The sequence below is a fragment of the Choloepus didactylus genome, chromosome 7 (assembly GCF_015220235.1).
Source record: "Choloepus didactylus isolate mChoDid1 chromosome 7, mChoDid1.pri, whole genome shotgun sequence".
NCBI lineage: Eukaryota > Metazoa > Chordata > Mammalia > Pilosa > Megalonychidae > Choloepus > Choloepus didactylus.
The window spans coordinates 121,059,049-121,083,879 of record NC_051313.1 but is presented as its reverse complement, the minus strand read 5'-3'; the positions used below and the strand labels follow the sequence as shown (position 1 = coordinate 121,083,879).

The following is a 24,831-nucleotide window of genomic DNA, read 5'->3' as shown; positions in this document are numbered from 1 at the left end:
CCACCCCATCTTAGCTCAGCTTTCTGCGCAAGCGCCGTAGGTGGGCGTGCAGTTCACTGAGCCGCTAATTTACCGCGCAAGCGCTCTAATGCAGCCTCCGATCCGGCGAGCGCAAGCGCACTGATTGTAGACCGAGCGGCTCTGCTGCCTCCTTAGAAACCGCAGTGCGCAAGCGCGCAACATCTCCGTTTCCCTCCCCTCAGCCCCTTGCCCCCACCTTCCCCTTCACGAAGCCGGCTCTGGGGCGAGCTCATCCCTGTGAGGAGGCCGGAGGCCGTTCTTGGGAGGTGCGCGCCCCACTCCCAGAAGATCATGTACCGCCCCAGCCGGGGGGCAGCCCGGAGACTCGGCCCTTGCCTCCGCGCCTACCAGGCTCGACCCCAGGTGAGAGCAGAGAAGAAGCGGGAGGGAAGGAGAGGGGGCAGGGAGAGACCCTCGGCCGGCGTGTGGTACGGAGTGCGCGCCCGGCTCCGCGCAGGCGCAGTGGCGCCCTACCGCCCCTTCCCAACCTGGGCCTGGCGGCGCGTGGAGGGGCGGGAGGTCGCAGGGACTAGAGGGCGTTGCCTCCCAGCCTGACGCCCAGTGGGCGTCGGTTCTCTCAGGGGTCTGAGGTGGGGGCCGGCGGATGGCCGTGGCCGTGGCCCAGGTCTGGGCGGTGGGGCGCGGCCGCTTTGCGCCTGTGTCTCCGGGGTTACCTGTGTCTGGAGGTGATTTGAAGGGCAGGGGGCGGAGAGGTTACGGCTCGCCCGCGGCCTCGTTCCGGAGCCTCCCTGTCCCCAGCCGACCTGCGGGCCGCGCTCTGCAGCCTGCGCATCCTCCACCTGTATAGCGGTCCCGTCAGGAAGGCCGGCCCGGGTGGACCGGCCCAGGGCCCTGCACCCGGGCAAGATGGCCACGCCTCCGGCTGAGACGGCGCCTCTGGGACACCGTTGGGGACAGAGGTACCCACACTGCCCGCGTTCCCCGAAGTGAGACATCTCCCCCTGTCCCTCCGGGAGGCCAGTCTTTGAGTGACCCCCTAATCGCAGTTACAGTATCAGGAAACCAGGGGGAGCTGAAGCCAAGGCTCCTGGGGTTGTTTGTGTCGTGTGGAGGGCTTGGACTATAATAGCTTATATTTATATACCACTTTATAGGTTGCAAAGTTTTATTTACAGTCAGTATCTCTTACAGTCTTACTAACCCAGTGAGGCTTTATCGTCATTTATAGGATGATATTTATAGGAAACTGACATAGTGAATGGGAGTGCCCAAGGTTGCAAGGTAGGATTGGATCTCAAAGAAAAGCCTCCAAGTAGAGTCGTATCATAGGCCACGTGATTTCATCGACAGCACAAGAAAACCTGTTCTTAATTTGTTCTTTCATCAAATAGATGATTCTTGCTATAAAAGGTGAAACTGACCCAAAACAGCATTTAAATCTTAAACAAATGTAAAGGTATTTGCTGATGTTTTGGGAAGTACTTATTTCTTGTGAAACATGAAAGTGTTTCCTCCTGTGTTCAGGAGAGATGGAGATGAAGCTATCCTTTTTTTCCTATAGTAATTCCATCTCTCCTGTCAGGCAAAGCAGGTAGGAGCAAGAAATCTGTTATGTGAGCAGCGTTTGAAAGAAAGAACATTAGGCAGCTGGATTCTTTTTCCTCTTTGTTCTTCCTCCTTAGGACCGGCTTTCTTCACGGGCTCTACCATTCCCACCCCTTTGGCCCCACTCCATGACAACCACTTTTCCATCTTCTCCCCTTCTTTGGTCTCCCCCACCCCCATGCCCTCCTATTCAGCCACTTCTCCAGGCTCCCCAGCTACCTCTCTCTCAGATCCAGGCCCTCAGCTCACCGTGGGTGGTTATCCCTCCAGAAAAGGGGGAGGAGGGACTGGGACCGGAATTACATGGGGGCTGCCTGGATGGACTTAGAAGTCTATTTGAGAGACCCCCCTGCCCCTATCCTGGGGCTCTGATACCCTTCCAAGCCCCTGGGACCTCCCACCCTTCTCCTGCCACCCCATCAGGGGATCCCAGTATGGAAGAGCACCTGGCTGTCATGTATGAGAGACTGAGACAAGAGGTAAGTCATTTTTAAAGTGGCCTTTGTCCAAAGTGGGAGGAATGTAGGTAATGCTTGGAAGTAAGGAATTAGTCAGCTGGATTCTTTCTTGTAACTATGAGGCAGGTATAGAGATGCATTACAAACATTCTCCTGAGGAAAAGATGCTCCTCAGTTTGGGTTAGGGGAGGTTAAAGATGGGATGAGATAACTTTTTACTCAGAAGGGACTAAGGAGATCCTAAAAACATATATATATATATGTATATATTTATGATCATCTTTTATCTTTCCCACTGGTCTCATGCCATCTTCTTTCACCTAGCTTCCCAACCTGTTCCTTCACTCCCATGACTACACTCTATACTCATCAGATGTGGAATTCATCAATGAGATCCTGAATATACGTACCAAGTGAGTCAGGCTATTGGTAGGGCCTTGGGAAGGAAAAGGGCCCTTTCTACTTCCCGGAACAGGTCCCAGGCTGCTTCTCACAGCTGTTCTCACTCCTCAGGCAGAGACCAGTTTGGTTTCCTGCTTCTGCCATCTTGTGGTTTCTTTCCCATCCCCTGCTCATAGAGGCCGGACATTGTACATTCTGTCACTGACCCTCTGCCGCTTCCTGGCCTGGAACTATTTTGCACAACTTCAGTTAGAGGTTCTACAGCTGACCCGCCACTCCGAGAATTGGACCCTGCAAGCCCGTTGGCGGCTTGTGGGGCTGCCCATCCACATGCTCTTTCTGCGTTTCTACAAGCGTGACAAGGATGAGCTTTACCGGTAAGAGAAGAGTGAGAAAAGACCTACATTCATTCCCCAATCTCCTTTTTGGAACCTAATAATCTAGTCTCCCAGACAATCTCTGATCTACCCTGACTTGAACGCAGGCTCCTCTAGAATAGGGATTTCTTATTTTAGTCTATGTTAATGTAACGAAAAGAATAGGGCTTTGAATATATTAGGAAACCTTTGAACTTCAGTTCCTTTGCATACATTACCTGGCACATGCTAGGTACTCAAATACTTCTTAAACAAATGCAAATTCCTGTGTCCTAAGTTGAGCCTCGCAACCCTAGGTAAAATACCTAGTAAAATTCTGCCACAGAGTAGAATACTAAGAAATTGACAGGCCCAGCCTCTAACATTGTATTTAGACCACTGATTCCTAAGCTTTGCTTCACAGTGGAATCATTTAGGGATCCTTAAAACATATTGGTGCTAGGCACTGATTTAATTGGGACAGGTTGTAACCTAGGAGTCAAGGATTTTAAAAGTTCCCCAAAGTGATCTAATCAGAGACAGTTTAGGAACTGCTAGTTTAAATAAATGCTTGAATTAAACTTTGGGACCAGTCACCCTCTTCTTCAATAAGCCTCTCTTTCTCCCTTCCCCAGGACCTATGATGCCTATTCTACTTTCTACCTGAATTCCAATGGCCTCATTTGTCGCCATCGCCTAGACAAAGTGAGTCCTAGGGCTGGGTGGGTTTGGGGAGGAAGGAGTAGAACATTTGTACCCTACCTCCCCACCACCGGCATTAACCTTTCTTCTTGCAGTTGATGCCTTCACACTCACCCCCAACGCCTGTGAAGAAGCTGCTAGTGGGAGCCCTGGTGGCCCTGGGGCTGTCGGAGCCAGAACCCAACTTGCACCTGTTTTCCAAAGCCTGATCCAGGAATGGAGATGGAGACAGCACTTGAAGACTTTGTTATGCACAAGAGACAGGGGTGGAGGTGGCAAGGAATCTCAGTAGCCAGCTTCTTTTCCCGATTCTCCTTCCTTCCTTTCCATCTCATGCTGTGTAAAGCTGCTGTGTAACTTAACTTGTAAATAATAAAGCTTAAATGAATATATGAGATAGGCTTTCTATATACCACTTTCTCTAGATCCCCCCACAAGCTGTATTCAAAAAAATAATTTTATTTTAATAGACATTAAATAATATACAGAAGGCAAAGGAGCTGGGGTCAGATTCTGCTGATGTCCCTTCTCTATCCTAGTTCTTCTCGTGTCTTGCCTATTTTCTTGGGCATTTTCTTAGCATGGGGATCTTCTAGCTCCTTGGCCTTGTAATAGTGGGGAGCCACCTCTAGAAGCCAACTGCTCTCAATCTCCAGTACCTAGAAGGGAAGAGAAAAGATCAGTAGGCTCCCTTTCTTTCTAACCTAGATTCTTGTGTGTCATTGAAAAGGGTTCTTTTTTCCCCCAGCCCTGTAGTCAAAGGAGAACTTTGACTACAGGGCTGGGGGGAAAGGTGCCTGGTTCTATTACTATATACCGCAAGTACAGACAAAGACACATCTGTATGTTACTGAGGATGCCAAATAAGTTAACCCTAAGTTGGGCAGCTAAAAACTCTGTGTACACACTATGAGGACACAGTTCTATGTCTGCCTTGTTCACCACAGTAGCCCCAGCACCTAAAACACTGAAACAGTAGGCATTCAAATATTAATTGAATGAATATATAGTTCTCAATAGCTTTTAGAAGATGCTGAGACGGTTATTCTATAGGATGTCTCTCTAGTTTATCCTACCTTAAACCAATGTGTGTGTTTCTGTTTCTCTACCAGCCTCAGCAACTTAAACCTGGGTTCTTGGCTTACCAGGATACCACCTCCCCATATGCTCTCCACCTGCCTAGGCAGGGGACGGTACCCTTACCTGTCTCATGAACTCCTTGGTGGTCAAGACAAGTTCATGGTAGAGCAGCCAGCGTGGCTGTTCCTCAAAGAGGGAGGAGTTGGGATGAATGAACACTGTCTGCTGCTGTTTCACTGTGCGATACCCACTCCGAGTCAACCGTGCTGTGTGGTAGAAGTAACCAGCAGTGATGGCCTAAGGAACAGATGGAAGGAAGGTCAAGGGGAAAGCCAGGTACCTGAGGACCCTCAGCACTCACTAAACCTTAGTTCAGGCTTCTAGGGGACTAGAAAGGTAAGGAACGTATGAAGAACCCACTGAGAACAAACGTTCAGTGTGGTGGGGAAGAGCCCAGAGAGAAAACATCTCATGGGGAAGAGGGCACGTTCTTAGGCTGCATGCCCCTGGTGGGGACACCTGCTCCCTGGGACACTAGGTGGAGAGCAGCCAACTGAAGAAATGCTGACCTTGCGTACACGGATATAGTCCCCCTGGCAGGAACTGAGACCAACTTCCACACGTTCCAAGAGCCCCTCCAACTGTTCCCGCACATCCCGGGCTCGGCGCATTGACCGGAACTGTACAAAGTTCTCATAACACCATTGGGAAGAGTAGCCACTCTCAGCCCACTGTGAAGAGGATAAAAGGGGGCGGGGGACGGTTTACATATACAGCTGGGCTACAGCCCCCCATGTCTCCCTCATTCCCACTCACCCAAACCCAGTGACCTGTGTATAAACGTTTAGCAGAACCAGGTGGTCTCCACCAGGGAGGAAGAAGTTGACACGGGCGTTGTCGGCATGGACGACCTTGTCCTTGGGGCGGTAGAAGATGGAGTTGTTGACAGAGAGCATGGCGGCCACTGTCAGGATCTCCTCTGAGCAGCTGTATCTGGGGCAGGAAGGGAAAAGCATGCAAGTTCAAAGCAAGATGCACAAGAAGAGAAACTCGGCAGGAAAACGTGACTAATGTGACGGCTGTTTCCTCAGGTGGGTTGGGAAAGTGGCTACAAAGCAGATAGCAAGACATATTCTGGTGGTGGCAGCAGCAGCATGGGGGTCAAGGAAGTGGGGGCCATGGCTGAAAGGCAGTTTGACAGGTGCTAGCCATGGGAGGGGGTTAGAGCACTGGGGATTACTGGAGGCTTCTGCAGTAAAAAAGTGTGTATTATGTGCATTGGGGAAAGATGGCACTCCCTTTACATATACAGGATGCCATTTAAAGGTGGTCCCTCCACAGCTACATCTAAATGTTCCAATCTGAAACCTTAGGAAGGAGTATGTTCCAAAATCACCACTCACTCACTACCCCTTACAGATGGAAAATCATCTACTTTAATTCATGCCCCTGAATTTCCTATGTGTTTGTCAATCTTCCCCATGTGATATCATGATCAAGAAAAGGAGAGTATCGTACCCTTGTGGGCCTCAAAAAAAAGCAGTAAGAGTTCCTATTTGTTAAATAACTTCCTATTTGTTAAAGATATGATGAAAAAGATGTGATGAAGAAGATATGATGATAAAGATAAGATGAGAGGAAAAGAGAAAGAAACAAAAAGGGCCCCCGAGATAGAAGGCATAGCCAATTTGTGTGCTAGGAGGCTAGTGTAGGGTAAGGAGCTTACTTCTCAGAGGCCAAGATCATTTTAGATAACATGGGGTCCACTGGCAGTTCTGCCATCTTTCGGCCAGACTAAGGAGAGAGAAAGAGAAAGTTGAGGCCCATCCTCCCTCAGGTTCCCCTCCACTACTACAGGGATCCCTGGAGCCTCCCTTAGCCCATCCCACATTGTCCTCCCATCTCACCGTGGTGAGCTCCCCAAGGTGGTTGAGGGCTCCCAGAGCATACAGCTGCTCCAAAGCCAGCAGCAGGGTCTCATATGGTGGAGGGTCCAGGAAGTCAAAGTGCATCAGGTCATGGATCCCTAAAGAAAGATGTGAGAGAGTAGAAGAGTCCCTTAAGAAGGACCAAGTGACTCCAGCCCCCACCTCCCTCCTCTCGAGACTGGAGCATCCCAGTCACCTAAGCTCTTGAGCAGCAGCACGACATTGCCCAAGCTGGTCCTCTGGATCTCGGGCACTGTCATTTCCTCGAGCTCGTGCTGATAGGCCCAGGCAGTGTACAGGCGGAAACACTTCCCTGCAGCCACACGACCTGCACGACCAGCTCGCTGATTGGCTGAGGCCTGGAAAGGAGAGGCAGGGTGGCTGACAATTGGTCAGAGAAAAGAGAGAGGGCAGCATTTAGGCAAGAAATCTGGGAGGAGGATGTGAAGAGCTTATCCCCCATCCTCTAAAAAGCCCCTGCCCCGCTCCTGAGTTGGGCAGCAGAGACCCTGCTCAGGGGCCCAGGCTGACCTTGCTGCAGGGGGTGACGGTGAGTGATTCCATGCCTGTGCGGGGGTTGTAGCTCTTTTGCTTGCAAAAGCCTGGATCCAGCACATAAATGATGCCCTCGATGGTAAGTGATGTCTCAGCGATGTTTGTGGCTACCACCACCTGAGTGAGACGGTACGGGGTCACCCAGAGACCCTGCCCAACTACCTACCTAGGGAGAATGATCCTGGAATGTAAGGGCAGAGAAGCAAAGAGCAGATGAGGGGCAGGACTGAGGGATTAGTGTTCCAAGTCAGGAGGCAGGGACAAGGCCAGCAGAAGGGTGAGAGAGAAGTGGGGGTCAGCAGGGCCTAACAAGGAAAGGAAATGCAGAAGAGATTTTAGGGTTTTTTCCAAAGATGGGAGATGTGGGCTTCCAGGTTCCCATCTCCCATAACATTCTCCTAATGACTCCCCCTGCTTCTACTACTAGCCTTCTTTAGCCTGTTTTCACTTGGCATCCAGAATGATCCTTTTAAATTGTAAAGTTGTCATCACTTCTCCATCCTTCAATGGCTTCTCACCCTAAGTTGGAACTAAATCCAAACACCTTAAAGCCCTGTATTGTTGAGCCCATGGCCACCTTTCTGACCTTACCTCCTAGCACCCTACACCCCACAGCTGTCCTCTGACTGGTTTAAGCGCACCCCTCACTCTGGTCCTTTGCATGAGCTATTCCCTCTGCTTGGAGCACCTTCTCCCCATTATCAGCTGGCTCCCCCCCTCACCGGTTCAGGCCTCTGCTCCACTTTCATCTTTTCTGAGACACTTTCTCTACAACCTAACAAAAATACCTTCTTGCTATCCCTCACCCCAGATAGTCAGTGGCCATTTTCCTACATTGCATCGTATCTCTACAGCACTCATCACAAACTGACATTATGTTTTTACATGCCTGTTGTCTCTCCCATTAGACTGTAAATTCCGTGATGCTAGGAACTTTGTTTTGTTCATCACAGTATCCTCATCCCCTACAACAGTACCTGGCACAGGAGGAACTCATTAAATGTTTGTTGACTGAACGTGACATCTCTGCTCAAAACCCTCTGATTGCCATTCAATTGTTTAAAGTCCAACCTCTCCCGCCTGCCATCAAAGGCCCTCTCTAATCTCGGTCCAAAGTTGTTTTTAGCTTTGTCTCCTACTCCTTTGTCTCGTGACCCTCCCACTACAAGCCCACTCGATCACACTCTGACCTCAAACACACCTTCCTGTGACATGCCCCCAGCCATTTTTCTCAAAGGTCCAGCTCAAAGCCCATCTCCTGGCAGCTTAGGGCTTTTCTCCTTCTCTGAGCCTCTACAGTGCTTACTTCCTAGATTGTGCATTTGGCTCTCTCTGGGCTCATGCTGTTTTCATCATCTCTCCCTGGCTCTTGAGGCAAGGGATGGACTCCTACTCAGCCCTGTATCTGCCCCAGTGCCCAGGGCACCTTGCATAGAGCAGGCACCTACTTTTTTTTTGACTACTAATTGTGTGACTTGTAGGTGCAAAGAGTGTGGGTTTCTCCACTGACCTTTCGTGCTCCAGGAGGTGTGGGCTGGAATATACGAGCCTGCATGTCAGAGGGCAGATTGGCATAAATGGGCAGCACCAGAAGTTCCCGGATTTTGGATCCCAGACGGCGGCAGCGATCCTGGAGCATCTCACAGGCAGCTTCAATCTCCTCCTGGATTTGGGGTGGGGAGAGCAACAGGGGTCCCAGAGTCAAAGAGGCCAACATACCAGCCCCATCTCACCCTGGGGGGCACACGTTGTCACCCCCACATCACACACCTGTCCTGTCAGGAATACCAGGATATCCCCAGGGGGCTGAGTCACATGGATCTGCAGCACAGACACCACACAGGCTTCCAGGTAGTCAGCCTCTGGAGCCTGGGGATGGAGGACAGGCATAGGAAGGCTACCTTCATAGGCAAACTTTTCCCTCTCCTCCCAGCTCAACACTCATTTTACCCCAGTTTCACTTCGGACTTCCCATTCCACCTTTCCCTCCTTGGCACTACCTCCTCCAAAGACCCCAGCTTCTCTACCTCTGACTTAGGCCCATCCTCCCATAGGGGATCACCTTGGTATAGAAGATGTCAACTGGAAACCTGCGTCCAGGGATTCGGAAGACAGGGGCGTCATCAAAGAAGGTAGAAAATCGAGCAGTGTCCAGTGTGGCTGAAGCCACCAGGACCTTGAGCTCAGGTCGGAAGCGAGCAACATCCTTGATCAACCCAAAGAGAATGTCTGTATGTAGGGTCCGTTCATGAGCCTCATCCACCATCACCACACTGGGGAAGCAATGGAGAGAGCAATTAGGGAGGCGGCCAGGCAATGAAAGAGTGGACACTAGGGTCACCTGGATGAGAGGGGAAAGACAGATGCAAAGAGCTGGTGGGCTGGGTTCCTGGAGGGATCTCAAAAGTGAATGTGGGTGACTTTCAGGGATATAAGTCTCCCTGGCAACATGGCACATGACTCCCAGGGATGAGCCTGGCCTGGCATCGAGGGATTGACAATGCCTTCTTGACCAAAAGGGGAAAAAGAAATGTAAGAAAATAAGGTTTCAGTGGCTAAGAGATTTCAAATAGAGTTGAGAGGTCATTCTGAAGGTCACTCTTATGCAAGCTTCAGCCAGATATAACAAATTGCCATGGTATGCCATGCCCCAATCAACAGTATTCCTGAAAACCCATGAGACTCTATAAAAAGTTTTACTTATTAAATTTATTTTACAGAAATTTAAAGCATCCAAATTGTTCCTAGGCCAGATAAGCCCTGAAACTTCGAGGTACCAGTCTCTCCCATAACATCAACCAGTTGCATTCCCCTCCCCCTTAATGTCACACTCCTTTTCAACATCAAAAAGTTAGAAAGGTCATTGCCCAAATATCCCTGAAGACTGAGAAAATAAACTAATGAGAGGGAGGAGTTATAATGAAAAATTAGGATTTAACAAATGAGTACAACTGCTGAATTATATAGATATTTCTTTTTAGTTTCTAATGTACTAGAACAGCCAGAAGGAAATAACTGAAATTATGGAACTGTAACCCTACTATACTTTGAAATTTGCTCTATAACTACCTATTAAGCTGTATTTTGAAATTTATCGCTTTTCTGTATATACGTTATATTTCACAATAAAAAATGTTTAAAAAAAAAAACTAAATGTAGGGAGCAGGGCTCAAAGGAGAAGCCATTCCATTTATGGAAGACCAACAGAGTGCTGTGGTCTGCAGCACACTCCAGCCTTGGACGACACAAACAGCCAAGATCTGAAGGCTAGAAGCTGAGTCTAGGACAAGGCAGACATCCTCTCTAGATCAGAGGCAGATTCTGTTTAGAGATGATGTTCTTAGCAGAGGAAGCAGAAATAAGGATACCTGTATTTTTTTTTTTTTTTAAATGAGGGCAATAAGGCTGCATAAGGCTGGGCTGCCCAGGCTAGAAAGAGATGAACTGATCAACCTGAGCCGCCATCATTCAAACAACCTAGAAGCCCCAGGGTCCTGTGGCAAGAGCTGCTGGGCATCCCTGGTGGCCCTGCTTTCTCTTCTCTGATGTAGGAGTCAAGTGAGACTTTATACCCCAAACCTTACACTGCAGACTTCATGGTCTTCTCCTCACTTTGTTATTTGCATGCCATGTTCTCCTTGCTCTACTCTGCTTTTCTGGGGAGCAACCAAGCCTGCAGGAGCTCACCATCCCCATCAACCCTTTGTGCCTAACCCTGACCACGATGGTGAAGTCCTCAGCCATTCCACAAAGCAGGCTGGCTCAACGGGAAAACTCCACACTCCAGTCTTGAATAGGCTGGTCCTACCTGGTTTCTTAGAGACTACTACAAGGGGCATAAAGACTTAAATTGTATCTGTCTGATTGTTCCACTGTGCTCCTCCAGAACCAGAAATTCACAGCCTCTTAAGAGTTGAAAAGGCACATACTGACCAGCTGACCTGATACTCCACATACCCCCATCCCATACATGGATTTCTTCTGTCACCTCCTCAATGCAGATTCATCCAACCTCTGCTTGGCCATTTCCAGCACTGAGAGCTCACTATTTCACAGACCAACCCATGCCAAGATTTGGGCCAGAGGAGCAAGAGGCTGGGTCCAAGCACACTGACAGCCCCTGCAATCTCTGGCCACTCTAAGGATTCCATGGCTCTTTATATGAGCTGAAATCTATCTCCCTGTACCTTCCCCCATAGTTCCTAGTAGTGCCCTCAGGAATCACACAAAACAGGTCTGATCTCTCCTTCCCAGTAAAAGCCCTTCACATATTTAAAGTGAACCATCATGTCTCACAAGAGTTTCTCCCCTCTTAAGCAGAACATCCTGTGTTCCTTCAAATGTCTTTACATGGCAGGATCTCAAGTCCCCACAACCCCATTCAACCATCCTGGTTGTTTTCTAAACTCTAGAAATGATTGGGGAGGGAGGAAGAAGCTTTCTCTGCAGTCTCTTCTTCAGTACTCTATCTCCATGGTACCTGGAGATCAGTGGTTGGACCACTTGGACCATAAAGATTCAAAATTCTGTGGATGGGACAATGGCCAAATTGGCTGGGTGGGAAGCAATGAAAGGAAGGCCAGAGATTAGAAGAGGTGGTGGTACTGGTAAACACTAGGGATCAGACCAGGAGGAGAGCAGGTGGGCGGCTCTCCCATGGCAGATGAGGGTTCCTGCATGTACCTGTAACTTGCAAGATCAGGCTCAGAGAGGAATTCCCGGAGAAGCATCCCATCTGTCATGTAGCGGAGAACTGTTCGCTCTGACGTGCAGTCCTCAAAGCGGATACTGTAGCCAACCTGGTCAAAGGGGCCATTAGTGACTGAGAGTGGGCTGGTGCTCCCTGAAGGGAATGCGGGGCTAGAGGAAGTAGGGCTGGATTCATGGTGCGGGACCCTGAGTCCACACACCAGGGGCTCCCTCCACCTCCCCCTTGGTCTCCCACAGACCTCACCTCATTGCCAAGCTTCACTCCCATCTCCCGGGCCACCCGGGCTGCCACACTCATGGCTGCGACTCTCCGGGGCTGGGTGCAAGCAATCTTCATACCCTTCTTTGTATAGCCCTGAATGACAAGGAAGAAAGAAGAGATTTTCCCTTTGCTAAATACTCCCTTGGAGCTCAGCACAACTCAGAGAAAGAAGCTGTAAAAGCAGAGCAAGGCACAGACATAGGGGACTGGTGGTTTGAGGGGCTGAGCCCTCTACCACAGGACTTGCCCTTGGGAAGACTGTTGCTGCAAAGGAGAGGCTAGGCCTCCCTATAATTGTGCCTAAGAGCCTCCTCCCAAATGCCTCTTTGTTGCTCAGATGTGGCCCTCTCTCTCTAGCTAAGCCAACTTGAAAGGTGAAATCACTGCCCTCCCCTCTACGTGGGATCAGACACCCAGGGGAGTGAATCTCCCTGGCAACATGGAATATGACTCCCGGGGAGGAATCTAGACCTGGCATCGTGGGACGGAGAACATCTTCTTGACCAAAAGGGGGATGTGAAAGGAAATGAAATAAGCTTCAGTGGCAGAGAGATTCCAAAAGGAGCCGAGAGGTCACTCTGGTGGGCACTCTTACGCACAATATAGACAACCCTTTTCAGATTCTAATGAATTGGAATAGCTAGCAGTAAGTACCTGAAACTATCAAACTGCAACCCAGAACCCATGAATCTTGAAGACGATTATATAAAAATGTAGCTTATGAGGGGTGACAATGTGATTGGGAAAGCCATATGGACCACACTCCCCTTTGTCTAGTTTATGAATGGATGAGCAGAAAAATGGGGAAGAAAAAAAAAAAAAGGCACCCAGTGCTCTTTTTTTCTTTAATTGTTCTTTTTCACTTTAATTTTTAATCTTATTATTTTTTGTGTGTGTGGTAATGAAAATGTCAAAAATTAATTTTGGTGATGAATCCACAACTATATAATGGTACTGTAAACAACTGAATATATGCTTTGTTTTGTATGACTGCATGGTATGTGAATATATCTCAATAAAATGATTAAAAAAAAAAAAAAAGGCAGAGGAAAAGGAGGGAACAAAGAGAAACTGAAGAAGACAAGAAGGGCAAATGGATAGGATCCCAGACCTGGGGTTCTCAGAGGAGGTCCTCACCCAGCCCTGGCAGTCCCAGCCCTTTGGGAATCAAGTTCAGGGTTCAGTTAGATTTGGGCTGAAACAGGAGAAATCAGCTGAGGAAAATCCAAAAGCAAAGGAGAAAAAGATAAACTAAAAAAAGCAGGAAAATGAGTACTTTAACTCTTTGTTCTTTGGCCCCTGCAGAAAGAGGCTGAGCTGCATATGGAGTAGAGTGTGGCAGAGGTTCACATTCACAAACACACACAGGTGGGTCACTCGACCATCCCTCCCGACAATACATCCTTTCAATCAGCAGGTACCGAACACCTACCAGACAGACACTGTGATGGGAGCTGACAATACAAATGTGAAAAAGGTATGATCCTGATGTTCAAGAAGCTTATAATTCAGTGGAAAAGATGGCAGAACAATTACTCAAAATCTTTTGTAAGATGAGCTGGGACAAGATTGTGCTTGTCAATGCCTGGTACCCCGGCAACCCAGAAGGTGTAGATGACCATACCTGCTCAAAGAGATACTGGGGGATTTGGGTGGTCTTTCCCGAGCCTGTCTCGCCCTCAATGATGAGGACCTGATGATCAGCAATAGCAGCCAGGAGCTCCTCGCGGAATGGGAACACCGGGAGGCTGCGGCGCACGGCCTGGATGGACTCTTTCTGCTGGGCCTGAGTTGGAGTGGGTGGGGCCAACGGTTCCTAAGGAAGGAGAAAGCAGGGAGTAAGCTTTAGGGCCAGCTTCAGACCCTCCTCAATGTCCCCAGAGCTCTCCCTCTCACCTCGTCGCCCTGGAGCTGAGTGGCCCGGACAAATTCGATGGTCTCCTCCTCCTCTAGCACCAGCTGATACTTGGGCTCCTGGGAGGCAGCATCTCGGGCCCCAAACTTCAGAGATGCTGCCCCCAACCGGGCCTCTTCCCAACGCCGCTGCTCCTCCCCAGGGGCGCCCGATTCTTCCTCCACCACATCCACAGCTCGTGCTGGCTGTAAGGAAAAGTGTGACGTGAAGACCCAACGACAGAGGATGCCCTCTCTGCCCAGTTCCCTTCTCCCTGGCCAGTACTCCTGCCCTCTAGGAAAAGCCAGCCACGGCACTGCCCAGCCCCCTGGAGCCTCCCCTCCTCTCATGTTAGGACCAGGCCTAAAGCAGACACCCCTTTGCCTCACCTGTCCCCGGGTCTCCTCAGGCATATGGTAGCGGTTTGTGGCCTCCAGCTTCTCCTGCTCCCCAGCCGCCCGGTACTCCCGGGCCAGATCCCGCACGCGCCGCTTGTATTTGATCTCCCGTCGCTCATGGCGGCTCAGCTCCACATCCCCGAAGAGGAACTCCTCATCTGCCAGTTCTGCCTCCAGATCCTCAAGCTTCTCTCGCTCCCGCTTTGCCAGGTACTCTCGGCGGGATTTCTTCCGCAGCTCGGGGACCTGAGTCAGGACAGGATGTCAAAACCTCTCTCTGCCAAAGGAGGAACTCCTTTCCCTACCCATCCCTAAGAGTGAAAAACTCCAACAGGCAGGTGTGAGAACCTACAGATGGGTTCTCCATCCTCCCTCTTGCAATGTACAATCTAATGAGACATCCAAAGCTGGGCCTCTTTGGAATGCCGCATGCTGACACCCACACAGCCTTCAAGCAGCAGAACCCAGGTGGAAGGCCCTTCTGGGCAGTATCACCATCTTTGTCACTACAGACATATTAGGGCAATTACATGAATAATGACATGTTACTCCTACTATTTTATTCAAGTTAATGGAAAGCGGGGAAACAAAAGGGCCAATATCAGTATTTAGAAGCCTAGGTCTCAAACTGAAAACTACTGCGACAAAGATGTAAACTATTAGTGCTGCCTATAAAGAACTTCAGTTGGAAATCTTCAACCCCAATTAGATGCTCGCTGCTCTTAAACAGAACGAGTGCAGTTTGGGGAAGAGGGAAAATTTAATTACATACAAAAAGCTGGAACTGTAGCATTGAAGAGTACTTCTGTTAGACAAATTGTAATTAGGGATGTTTAGCTCTCTGGGATTAACCTCTCCCCCCATACTGTGTCATTTGACTTCTACATCTTTACCTTTGATACAGATTATTCAGGATACATTACAGATGACAGTAAAGACTGACCATATCCTTAAGGCCCTTCCTGGCTCTAACAACGACCGCCAACCCCACCCCACTGTGGCAACATGTCTTCCTGTTATCACAACCACCTCCTCTACCACAGTGGCAAAGCCCTGCTGATGCTCTATCTGACCCTGAAGGTCTCAGTTTCAATTTAACTGCTTGGCTTTTCTTGTTCATTCTGTGAAGATGTCAAATGGAGTCGAAGATCATGACCTAATGTGAATACCACGTGTGCCAGTCTGAATGTATTATGTTCCCCCAAACGCCATTATCCTTTGATGTAATCTTGTGTGGGCAGACCTATCAGTGTTAATTAGATTTTAATCCTCTGAGTGTTTCCAAGGAAATGTGCCCCACCCAACTGTAGGTGATGACTCTGATTGGATAATTTCCATGGAGGTGCTGGCCCAGCCATTCAGGCCTAAATCAAATCACTGGAGCCACATAAATGAGCTGCTAAACAGAAGGAACTCAGTGCAGCTGAGAGTGGCATTTTGAAGAGGAGCTACAGCCAAGAGGGACACTTTGAAGAATGCACTGGAACTGAGAGAGGAGCTTCAGCTTACAGAGACATTTTGGAGATGGCCTTTGAAAGCAGACTTTTGCTCCGGAGAAGCTAAGAGAGGACAAACGCCCCAAGAGCAACTAAGAGTGATGTTTTTGAGGAGCTGAAGCCATTTTGAAACCAGAACTCTGGAGCAGACACCAGCCATGTGCCTTCCCAGCTAACAGAGGTTTTCCGGACACCATTGGCCATCCTCCAGTGAAGGTACCCGATTGCTGATGTGTTACCTTGGACACTTTACGGCCTTAAGACTGTAACTGTGTAACCAAATAAACCCCCTTTTATAAAAGCCAATCTGTCTCTGGTGTTTTGCATTCCGGCAGCATTAGCAAACTAGAACACCACGCAATCAAGACACCCCTTCAGTCTGATAAGCGAAGCAGATGGGTGTCTTTTTTGGAAATATGGGCAAAAAGTCAAGGCTAGTTAAACTTCAGAAAGAATAATGGTATCATACATTGTAAAACATTGAAAAATACAAATCCCTGAGTTCAATGTGATATACATGCACACACACTCAGAATGGGAAAAAACTTGTTTGTCACCAATGAAGTAACTATTACACCAAACTCCTTACTTCAAAAATTGGTAGTTAAAAGGAAATGATTAAACACTCACCCTGCCTCTCAAAAAGAAATTATAAAACGTTATATTGTATTTATGTTTCAATAAAAGTTAGGGAAAAAAAAGAATTATAGCTCATCCCAGTTGTTGGTAAAATGCTCTTTTTTACATAAAAATGCTGATCACTAAAAGTAAAAGGAATGACAGAACCCAAAAATCAGCATTTGGCAATCCCCAGTGAAATAACTGATTCAAGAAAAGAATTGGCAGTGGCTGCTAAAACCATCAGATGAAAGGCTGTTGGTAGAAAGGACATCTGTGTTCACATGCACAAAACTGGATATTATGCCCCTCATGATGTGACGCCATGGAAAGTGTACATCACCACCCAAGAGGTGTTCCTGGCACTGTTTAACTGGTGTCTAGGCAAGTTTTTGACCTAATTTCCACTTTAAAGGAAGTACAGGGAAAGATGAACTTAATACCAGAAAATAAGGATCAGACAAATCTGGAATGTAAAACATTGTATTAGGTGAGAGAAAGTAAGAAAGAAGAAAATAAATAAACTTAAGAGACCTAACAATAAAAGGCCACACGTGGACCTTGACTGGATTCTGGTTTGTTAAAAAAGTTATTAAAAACATCTTTGGGGGAAAAAAAAACACTATCTAGGGACAATTGTGAAAATTTTATTGTAGATGGGGTCTCAGCTGAAACATGCCAATTACTATGCATTTTCTTGGGTATTATGTCAGCAATGCAGCTCTAGAGGAGACTGTATTCTTAGATGTACATGCTAACGTATTTAGGGATACAATCCCATGGTGGATGCAACTCTTACAAGTTTCAAGAAAAAAAAAACCCTCACACAGACATAACAAATGCTACACAGTAATAGCATTTTTAAAATTCCAAATAGCCTATACAAGCGTTCATTGTATTATTCTTTCAACTTTCCTATTCGAAATTTTTCATAATTGAAAAAGAAAAATTAAATCCAAGCAAATAAAAAGACTATCGGCCTTCCTCGGCCTCAACGGCCTCAGCTATGGCGAATAGTGGCGGCACCGGGGCGGCGGCTGCGGGGGCAGCCTCGGCAGCGAATCTGAATGCTGTTAGGGAGACCATGGACGTTCTGCTTGAGATTTCAAGAATTTTGAATACTGGCTTAGACATGGAAACTCTGTCTATTTGTGTACGGCTTTGTGAACAAGGAATTAACCCAGAAGCTTTATTATCAGTTATTAAGGAACTTCGCAAGGCCTCCGAAGCACTAAAGGCTGCTGAAAACATGACAAGTTGACTTTCTGGAGAAATCCTGATGAGATATGTCCAGCTCTGCAAGAGGATTTAAAGATTGCATTGTAGTCAAGAATGAAGAATGAAATTACTGCATGCAGCAGTATAGAAATATTTTTTTAAGAATTATAAACTACAGCTTTATAAATCAGTGGAAAGTGGCTTAAGAGAGAACTATCAAATGTTTACTTCACATCATATTCATTTTTTTTAAAGGCCCTAATGCTCTGGCATTGCTGTGTTCATATTTATGTATTCCTTATTTATAGCTCTGATATCTTTAATTTTCTAAGCAGTCTGTCTATAAAATGTGCACATCACTGTGCTTCGTTGAGTCTAGTGGAACCCATCAGTAGCGATACAGTAGTAATGACTTGTTAACATTTCCATTATAAACTTTAATTTTGAATTGTTTATGCATAATAATTGTGGATTTAGTTGTGTTGAGTTGTAAGTTGACAGAATTGCAGCCATTTGTGAATTTTTAGATTCATTATGAATATTAGAATTTTTTTTATATAAGAGCACAGAAAGCATTTCTTGTGCACTCTTTAATGAAGAATATTTAGTTTTATAAACATAAAGTTTGGCTGGCTGTTAATGTGAATCAGATCATTTTTATACTGAAAAATAAAGCTTAGAAACTTAGATTTAAAAGCAATGATAATGCTTAACTTAATATTATTTGTAGTATTATTTGTAGTTTTATTCATTGAAATCTAATGAGAATGTTTTACTTTCTAAGTTTTACACCCTATAAATGAAGGTCTAAAAAATAATTTATAAAGTGAAATATGGCCAACAGGCAAAATTCCTTTTTGGTTTTATTACATAATAGTAATTTGAGTCTTAACTAGTAAATCTTGAGTAAAACTTAGGATAGTGTTATTCTCTTCCTGTAACAGAATTTCAATAGAAGATTTTTCACAAGATTAATATGAATTTAATCTGATTTTATTTTCTTAAATTTTAGACTTTTTAAGTTTACATTTAAATGATAGTACAAGCATTTCCTCTTTAGTAGCATTTTTTTTCAGACATGCTGAAGTGGTTTCAAAAAAGTAATATTTAAGTAGCAACTTTACTGTTTTAAAAATCTAGTCTTTTAACTAGTTTGGCTTTTTAAACACATGGCATCTTTATTAAGCACACTGGAAAGGTCTATTGACAGAACTGATTGAGAGACAATAACTTGTGACAATAAGTCATTTGATTGATAAACACTGCAAATACTGCATGTTATTTACAAAATCATATAAAGAAAACACTTTTGTCAAGCTCTTAATTTGAGCTAAATTTGTATATAGTCTCAGGCCTTAAAAGTTGATAGATTTATTTATGATTTTGTAGATTAAGTTATTTATGTATGAAACAAAGCCGGAAAATATATTGAAAAGGGATTGTTTACAGAGGGCTTCTTTAATGTATTACATTTCTGAAATGTAAACATATATTTTTAATGTATACTTAAATAATATTTAAGGGAATCAAACAAAATAGTGATGCAGTTGCAGCGTGTTCATATTGTCAGTGACCAAATTAAAACCATTTCGGAGGTACTGGCATGTACTTTTGATTTAATATTTGCATCTGTGAATTCAGCTTGTGTTCCCAGAGATATTAAATAAATATTTAGATGATTAAAAAAACAAAACAAAACAAAACACTATGACCGCACTGAGACATGTCTTAGAAATCTCTGACCCCTGTCATTTTGTGGGTGAGACAATACACTTGGGCAGGAGAGAACTAGGGCCACTAGGCCACTCCTAGGACTACAATAGTCTCAAAATTCTAATTCTAAATGTGACCTGACCTGGAAAACCAGGCCTTTGGAAAACTTCCTGACCTACTTATGCTCACGCCATCAAAAGTCTGGCTCATGGATTACAAGGGACTGTCCTTGCCCAGTGAGAGGACCAACTCAGGAAACTGCACAGGGAGATTACAAAGCCACGTGGGGGTGCAAAGATTAGGTAGTAGGAAGGTATTTGAAAATAGCGTGCACAAACTGAATTGTGAGCACATCCCCAGGGACTGGGACAGCTGTCCCACCTCTGCCCTCTTGCCACCCCTTGACAAAGTTCCTTCACAAACTGCTTTTTGCTTACATCCCATTTAAGTCTCAGGAACAGGGAAGGCTTATGTCTCCCTCACTAATACAATGATTAACTTTGGCTTCCCATAGTTAATAGTTGGGGAGGGTTCGTGGGTACCTCCCACTCATAGTTCCTTCCCTGGACAACTGCAGTCCATCCTACGGCTTTCTCTAAGTCCCTCCACACTCAGCTGGCTCCCGATGACCAAGCCCCTTCCACCAGAGACCTGACCACCACATCAGTATCTCCACCACACTTCCTTTGTATCCTTTCTCCCTACCCCTAATCCCTCATCAGAAAGTCTTTCCTTTTGTCATCAAATCTCGGCTTCCTGGGCCCTGGAACTCACCATGGCTTTCCGGTCTTCCTCAGCCATCTTGAGGCGCTTCTGAGCCTCTTCATAAGCCTAAGAGAAGAATATAAGAGTGGTGGGGTATGAAGGTAAGATGCCCCCACACCCACAGTCATTTCCCTTCTAGAATCTCAAGGATCATTCAGATGTGCCTGAGCACAAAGAAATGTCCCTCTCGGTAAGGAACCTCAGTGGCTGCAGGTATAGCAGAGAGTCACCACAATCAGAGGACCCAAAGAGGTGCCCTCACTGCACAGATAAGCATGTTGCTAGAGAAAGCCCTTTGTCTTCCAGAGACCACCATTTCTAAGAGCACATCCAACCTCAGATTTGACCCAGGGGTTTTCTTGGGGATTCAGAGAATATGCTGGCTGTGCTGGTTTAGATGTATTATGTCCCCCAAAATGCTATGTTCTTTAATGCAGTCTTGTGGGGGCAGACGTATTAGTGTTGATTAGGTTGGAATCCTTTGACTGTTTCAATGGAGATGTGACTTAATCAACTGTGGGGCAAAACCTTTGATTGAATTATTTCCATGGAGATATGCACCCCGTCCATCCAGGGTGGGTCTGGATTTAATCACTGGAGTCCTATGAAAGAGCTCACAAACAGAAGGACCTCAGAGCAGCTAAGAGGGGCATTTTGGAGATGGCCACTGAAAGCAGACTTTTGCTGAAACCTTGGAGATGCTAGCCCAGTGTCTGCTCTGGAGAAGCAAAAGAGGACAAAATGTCCCAAGAGCAACACTTTGAAGAATGCACATGAGCTGAGAGAGGAGCTGGAACGCAACCTGGGATCAGCAGACATCAGCCATGTGCCTTCCCAGCTAACAGATTTTCTGGACACCATTGGCCTTCCTTTGGTGAAGGTATACTCATGTTAATGCCTTAATTTGGACATTTTCATGGCCTTCAGACAGTAAATCTGTAACCAAATAAACCCCCTCTATAAAAGCCAATCCATTTCTGGTGTTTTGCGTAACAGCAGCACTAGCAAACCAGAACCCTGGCTCCTACATACCTTCTTGTCTGACCGCTCCAGGACGTTGCGAGTTCGATCCTTGTCCCGCTGCCGAACCCGCTCAGCAAAGGCATCACGTTCCTCCAGGTCCTGAAGGCGCTCGCGCTCAGTCCGCTCCCACTCATCCTCCGACTCTGGCTTCTCCGTCTGCTGTTTACTCCCCCTGCAACCCCACCCAGGGGATTAAATAAGGGCATCCAGAAAGCTTATCATCCCTTCATCTACCTGCCCCATCCTCTCTTACCCTGCTTCTGACTTACCCTGTTTTCCTCTTTTCTTTCTCTGAGGTCTTTTCCTCCTCTTCTTCCTCCTCCTCCTCCTCTTCCTGGCGTTTCTTCCTGAGGTGTTTCCGTTTCTTACGCTTCTTCTGAAGGCTTCTCCCAGCCCTACCCGTGGTCTCCTCACTGCTCTCCTCACTGTCTTCCAGCAACTTATAAGATCGGTTCTTTTCCAGCAGGGCTCGGGCCTCTCGCTCGGCTGCTCGAGATGGCTTCTCTACTGCTGCCTTCCGTGGTACCTGTCAGTAGAAGAGAAGGTAAGGGGACATGAGCAATTCCTGATCTCTGTCCATCTTACTTAGCCCAGTTCCTAATTTCACATCTCTTTAAGGAATTACTTGATCTCAAACCAGCCTTCACTCTCTTTCCCTCAGGGAGTCACACCATGTTCTTCGACTCTCAGCTTCTGAGCTTCCTTTTGGTCATCCACTTAACAAACATTTATTGAAGTCTGTTATGTGCCAGGCAGTAGGGATACAGGAATAAACAAAACAAAAGATCCTGTCGTCAAGGAGCTTACATTCTCAAGCTCAATTCTCAATTGCTCAGCCACTTTCTTTTGGTTCTGTTCTTCCCAGTGATTAAGTCATTCCTGTACAAGGGTTAACAAGCCCCAAGATTTGTTTAGCAGAAGACTGCCCCCTATGCTGAGCACTGGACCAGACCTCAGCAACACAACAGTGAACAGACACCTGGAGTCTCAGCCCTCATGGCATTTACATTCTAACCTCATCTCTTGCTAGGCACCACAGGCCACAGCTTTGCCAGGCTATTCACCAGGCTCTGGACATGCTAAACACTTTCATTCTTTCTACACTTACCAAGAACCACTCTGTAAGTCAGGCACTGTTAAGTGGTAGTAATACAAAGACAAGAAACACACAATCCTGTTCTTCCTGAACTCATCTTTTACTCCTTGACACCTTCCCCCTACTTTACCTGACAAGTTCCAGGGGATTTTTGGACCTGCCTTCCCTGATCCGTACCCCACCTCCTCTGCCCTCCCACAGGACTTCCCCCATATGTCTTCTACAGCCTTCTTATTCAGAGTAAGGCCTGTGGACCTGCAGTATCTGCATCACCTGGGAGCTTGACAAAAATGCACAAATTAAGATCCCACTCCAGACCTACCGAACTGGAATCTACCTTTTAACAAGGGTCCTGGCTGAATCTCATGCACATTAAAGTTCGAGAAACACTGCTCTCTAGCACTTAACTCAGCCTAAGTGTAACACACTTAAGCTTTCTCCTCAATCTTCTCCACTGAGGTGGGTGTCCAGCATCTAGCATCGTTCCTGGGCGACAATGGACAAAGGATAAATTCAACTCCTCGACAGATATTTAGGTCAGCCTCATTTGGACAAACAACATCGGGCCCCTCCCCGTCTCCAGCCATTCCCACGCCGGGCCCCGCCCCAGTCGCGCCCCATCCCTTCCCACACCTTGTTCCAGAGTTTCAGCGCAAAGTCCCGTGCCGGTCCACTGAGGTCCAAGGTGTCGGTATCTCGCAGGCGCTGCAAGAATTCCTCGGCCGAAGCGCAACGCTGAGCAGTGCCGATCAAGAACTGGGCCACGTGCCGCTCGCTCATCCCCAGAACCGAGTGCAGCTCGTCCTGCACCCAGAGCTCCAGCCCCGCCGGCGTCGCCATGGCGACCCACGCTCCGTGCTCCCGGCCCTGAAGCACCAAGAGCAGCCGAAGTGGCTGCCAGTCCGGTTGGAGACCTGGAGCTCCAGGACGAAGCTTCAGTTGCGCATAGACGCTCCCTTAGGACATCAAGGTTCAGTTTCCGACAACCCAAGGCCGCTTTCCAAGACCGCGGAGGCCGGAAGGGAACGCAATTTTCCGGCCTACACACTACGGTGGCCGAGCGAGTCCAAGTCTCACGGAACCGTCCCCGAACTTGGGGGTAAAACGCTCTCTCTGCCCATTTCCGCCCCTACGCAATCTGTCTGTCGCCCCCTGATGGTCGGTCAGCCCTTGGGCACTTCAATCATTTAGTCAGCAAATATTAAGAGCCTACGCAGTTTTAGTCGCTGGGGATACAGCATAGATCCAATCAGACAAAAATCCCTTGCCGAATTTACATTCTAGGCGGGGGGGCTGGGGGTGGAGAGGAGGCAGACAAGATACATAATAAATACGTAAAGTATGTAAGTTCTGTGGAACCCAAAATAAAGCAAAATAAGAGAGGAGGGATTCTATTTCACATGGGAAGATTAGCACGGGTTGATTAGATGTGACCTTTGATAGGACCGATACTTGCAACAGAGGTGAAAGAACTCCCGGCAGGAAGAAACTTGGGAACTGGCGAAAAGCAAAGGAAAACAAAACAAAACGAAAAACCAAGGTGCCCTCTTTTCCTGTTGCTGTTTCAGAAAGTTGTTAAAGACAAAATTAATTATTTATTTAATTTTTTTAAAAATCCCCAAACTGAGGGATGGGCAATCTGTGTTCTGTATTTTTACTAACTTGAAAAATTCACTGGTAGCTGCTTAGTAACAGCAGAACCTGTTACTTGATGCTCTGCTGTGTGACCTCTGATCCTGCTTTATACATTTATGGTTAATTGGATTTATCATATACTACTATTGAGAAATTAAACAGTCCAATTTACAGCCACATGTGGATTCATTTCGTTGACTTTTTGGAGGCATTGTTTTCTGTTTCTGAAACGGACTGTGGGCACCCCTGGCAGAGCTTCCTGAGCCAGCTTTCCTGGATCACAACTGATTAGAATCTTTACTCAGTTAGCTACTGAGTAGCCATCCTGTTTGCCTCCATACCACCTCTCCAAACTGGCTCATTCTATTGATACCTGGTTTTGTTCTCCTACTAAAGATCTTTAGCATATGCCTAAGATCAATTTGTCTAATAAATTTTGAGTTCTAACAAAGAGAGTATCCTCTGACCAGGCTGAGGGGCTGAGGGAGGCATCTTGTGTAGTGATAGAGGACTAACACTACTCAACAATGAATAGCTGCAGAGCTAATAAATGGCCTGATAAGTAAAATATAGATATCCCACATTTGTAGAAGATTCAGGTTCTTTGAGATGGAAAATCCCTCAACATCAACTATACTTGGGGAGCAAAGCCATGAATTATTAATGGTTCTTATCCTTTAGGAATATAAAGTTGTCTGTTACAAAGACTGTTTTTCAGGAAACTCCATTTCTGTACCTACTCACTAAATTTTGCAGCAATTTCTGGGAATTTACTGTCCATCATCCCAAACGTTGAAGCAAATGCCCCAGGATTAGCCACATGGGTTGTGTGTTATATATTATTTGGTTGCCTGCATTGCAGCAGGCTTCTGAATACTGGAACCCTTCAATTCAGAATGCCCTCTTCTTCCAATTCTTAGCTCCTTTCATCTATT

General features: G+C 46.8%; 3 protein-coding genes across 8 annotated transcripts; 2 read left to right on the top strand and 1 right to left on the bottom strand.

Moving 5' to 3' along the window:
• The first annotated feature begins 124 nt into the window (after window positions 1–124).
• On the top strand, window positions 125–3,900 carry C7H6orf136 (chromosome 7 C6orf136 homolog). Of its 6 annotated transcripts, XM_037843116.1 has the most exons (7): window positions 142–384; window positions 830–941; window positions 2,011–2,066; window positions 2,370–2,458; window positions 2,624–2,824; window positions 3,439–3,508; window positions 3,601–3,900. In XM_037843116.1, the coding sequence occupies exons 1-7, from the start codon at window positions 313–315 to the stop codon at window positions 3,712–3,714; spliced, it is 714 nt and encodes a 237-aa protein (XP_037699044.1). In that variant the 5' UTR covers window positions 142–312; the 3' UTR covers window positions 3,715–3,900. The 6 variants fall into 6 exon arrangements, with proteins under 6 accessions (XP_037699045.1, XP_037699044.1, XP_037699041.1 ...); XM_037843113.1 differs by lacking the exon at window positions 830–941 and having other exon boundaries at window positions 147–384; window positions 1,665–2,066; XM_037843118.1 differs by lacking the exon at window positions 830–941 and having other exon boundaries at window positions 154–384.
• Window positions 3,901–3,944: 44 nt separating this feature from the next.
• DHX16 (DEAH-box helicase 16) lies at window positions 3,945–23,517 on the bottom strand. The gene is made up of 20 exons (XM_037843026.1): window positions 22,895–23,517; window positions 21,435–21,691; window positions 21,175–21,337; window positions 20,152–20,208; window positions 14,324–14,578; window positions 13,937–14,140; window positions 13,665–13,856; window positions 12,023–12,133; window positions 11,752–11,867; window positions 9,131–9,341; window positions 8,839–8,937; window positions 8,579–8,731; window positions 7,045–7,185; window positions 6,710–6,872; window positions 6,493–6,611; window positions 6,312–6,379; window positions 5,416–5,578; window positions 5,155–5,316; window positions 4,709–4,882; window positions 3,945–4,164 (listed from the first exon to the last, which is right to left on the bottom strand). The coding sequence occupies exons 1-20, from the start codon at window positions 23,099–23,101 to the stop codon at window positions 4,036–4,038; spliced, it is 3,144 nt and encodes a 1,047-aa protein (XP_037698954.1). The 5' UTR covers window positions 23,102–23,517; the 3' UTR covers window positions 3,945–4,035.
• On the top strand, window positions 17,453–17,707 carry LOC119539514 (mitotic-spindle organizing protein 1-like). The gene has a single exon (XM_037843170.1). The coding sequence runs from the start codon at window positions 17,453–17,455 to the stop codon at window positions 17,705–17,707; it is 255 nt and encodes an 84-aa protein (XP_037699098.1).
• Window positions 23,518–24,831: the final 1,314 nt, after the last annotated feature.

What these genes read in the sequence shown, in the direction of transcription:
- C7H6orf136 (XM_037843113.1), top strand. Translation starts at nt 313, where the DNA reads ATGTACCGCCCCAGCCGGGGGGCAGCCCGGAGACTCGGCCCTTGCCTC. An exon ending in ATGAGAGACTGAGACAAGAG is followed by an intron (nt 2,067 to 2,369) that starts GTAAGTCATTTT and finishes TCTTTCACCTAG; the next exon opens with CTTCCCAACCTGTTCCTTCA. An exon ending in GTCGCCATCGCCTAGACAAA is followed by an intron (nt 3,509 to 3,600) that starts GTGAGTCCTAGG and finishes TTCTTCTTGCAG; the next exon opens with TTGATGCCTTCACACTCACC.
- LOC119539514 (XM_037843170.1), top strand. Translation starts at nt 17,453, where the DNA reads ATGGCGAATAGTGGCGGCACCGGGGCGGCGGCTGCGGGGGCAGCCTCG.
- DHX16 (XM_037843026.1), bottom strand. Translation starts at nt 23,101, where the DNA reads ATGGCGACGCCGGCGGGGCTGGAGCTCTGGGTGCAGGACGAGCTGCAC. An exon ending in CTGAGGAGACCCGGGGACAG is followed by an intron (nt 14,141 to 14,323) that starts GTGAGGCAAAGG and finishes TTTTCCTTACAG; the next exon opens with CCAGCACGAGCTGTGGATGT. An exon ending in TTGACATCTTCTATACCAAG is followed by an intron (nt 8,938 to 9,130) that starts GTGATCCCCTAT and finishes CTCCATCCCCAG; the next exon opens with GCTCCAGAGGCTGACTACCT.